This window comes from Geospiza fortis, unplaced genomic scaffold (assembly GCF_000277835.1).
Source record: "Geospiza fortis unplaced genomic scaffold, GeoFor_1.0 scaffold452, whole genome shotgun sequence".
NCBI classification, from domain to species: domain Eukaryota; kingdom Metazoa; phylum Chordata; class Aves; order Passeriformes; family Thraupidae; genus Geospiza; species Geospiza fortis.
In genome coordinates, this window is record NW_005054369.1 from 816,006 (window position 1) to 817,013 (window position 1,008).

At 60.8% G+C, this 1,008-nt stretch overlaps 1 protein-coding gene across 1 annotated transcript in view; it reads left to right on the forward strand.

Annotated features, from left to right (window-relative positions):
* HMX2 (H6 family homeobox 2) overlaps window positions 1-518 on the forward strand; it is a 1,824-nt gene extending 1,306 nt beyond the window's left edge. Inside the window, exon 2 of the mRNA XM_031059882.1 lies at window positions 3-518. Coding sequence (XP_030915742.1) covers window positions 3-391 — 389 coding nt within the window. The 3' untranslated portion in view covers window positions 392-518. The remainder of the gene's footprint in view (window positions 1-2) is intronic.
* The last annotated feature ends 490 nt before the right edge of the window (window positions 519-1,008 follow it).

Below are 1,008 nucleotides of genomic sequence, written 5' to 3' on the forward strand. Positions count from 1 at the left end.
GCCCGGCGCCGCCAAGAAGAAGACGCGCACGGTGTTCAGCCGCAGCCAGGTGTATCAGCTGGAGTCCACCTTCGACATGAAGCGCTACCTGAGCAGCTCGGAGCGGGCCTGCCTGGCCTCCAGCCTGCAGCTCACCGAGACCCAGGTGAAGACCTGGTTCCAGAACCGCAGGAACAAGTGGAAACGGCAGCTCTCGGCCGAGCTGGAGGCGGCCAACATGGCCCACGCCTCGGCGCAGACTCTGGTGGGGATGCCGCTGGTGTTCAGAGACAATTCCCTCCTCCGAGTGCCGGTGCCCCGGTCCATCGCCTTCCCCGCCCCTCTCTACTACCCCGGCAGCAACCTCTCGGCCTTACCGCTCTACAACCTCTACAACAAGATCGACTACTGAGCCCCGCGGCCCCCGCCCCGTCGGGACCCGCACCGGGAGCGGGGTCGGGGCCGCCGCGGGGGCTCCGTGAGGGGCTCTCGGGCCGCGCCCATGGAGGGGACACAGCACTGAAACTGATGGGAGGGACGGGCAAACGGAGAGCCCGGGGCGCCCGGGGCACCCCCGCTCTCCCCTCCTGCCATCCTGTCGCTTGTGAAGAAAAAAAAATTAATTAAAAAAAGCGTTATTTCAGATCTGTAAATATTTTTTAAAGAAATAAGAAAGAAAAAAAAAAATATAAAGCGTTTTAAGCCTCGTTTGTAAATTTGCCACCTCGGTCGCGTGTCCCCGAGGGGGACCGGGGGTGCCCCGCAGCCGGGCCGGGAAGGGCCCGGGATCGATGCACGGGAGAGCCAAAACGACTCGTAACACCGAGGGTTTGTTTTTTCCGGAATTTTTGCTCCTTATCTCGTTTCGTTTTGCTCCTCACCTCGTTTCCTGCAGGGAATCCCAGCCGTGCCTGACCGTCCGCCCGCGCCGGGGGCTCGCTGCCCTTCTCCGGGCTGGGAGGTGAGGGGCATGCCCCGAAAAGTTTCGTTAAACGGGGACCTTTTTTTTTTTCTGTTTTTCGGAGTGTT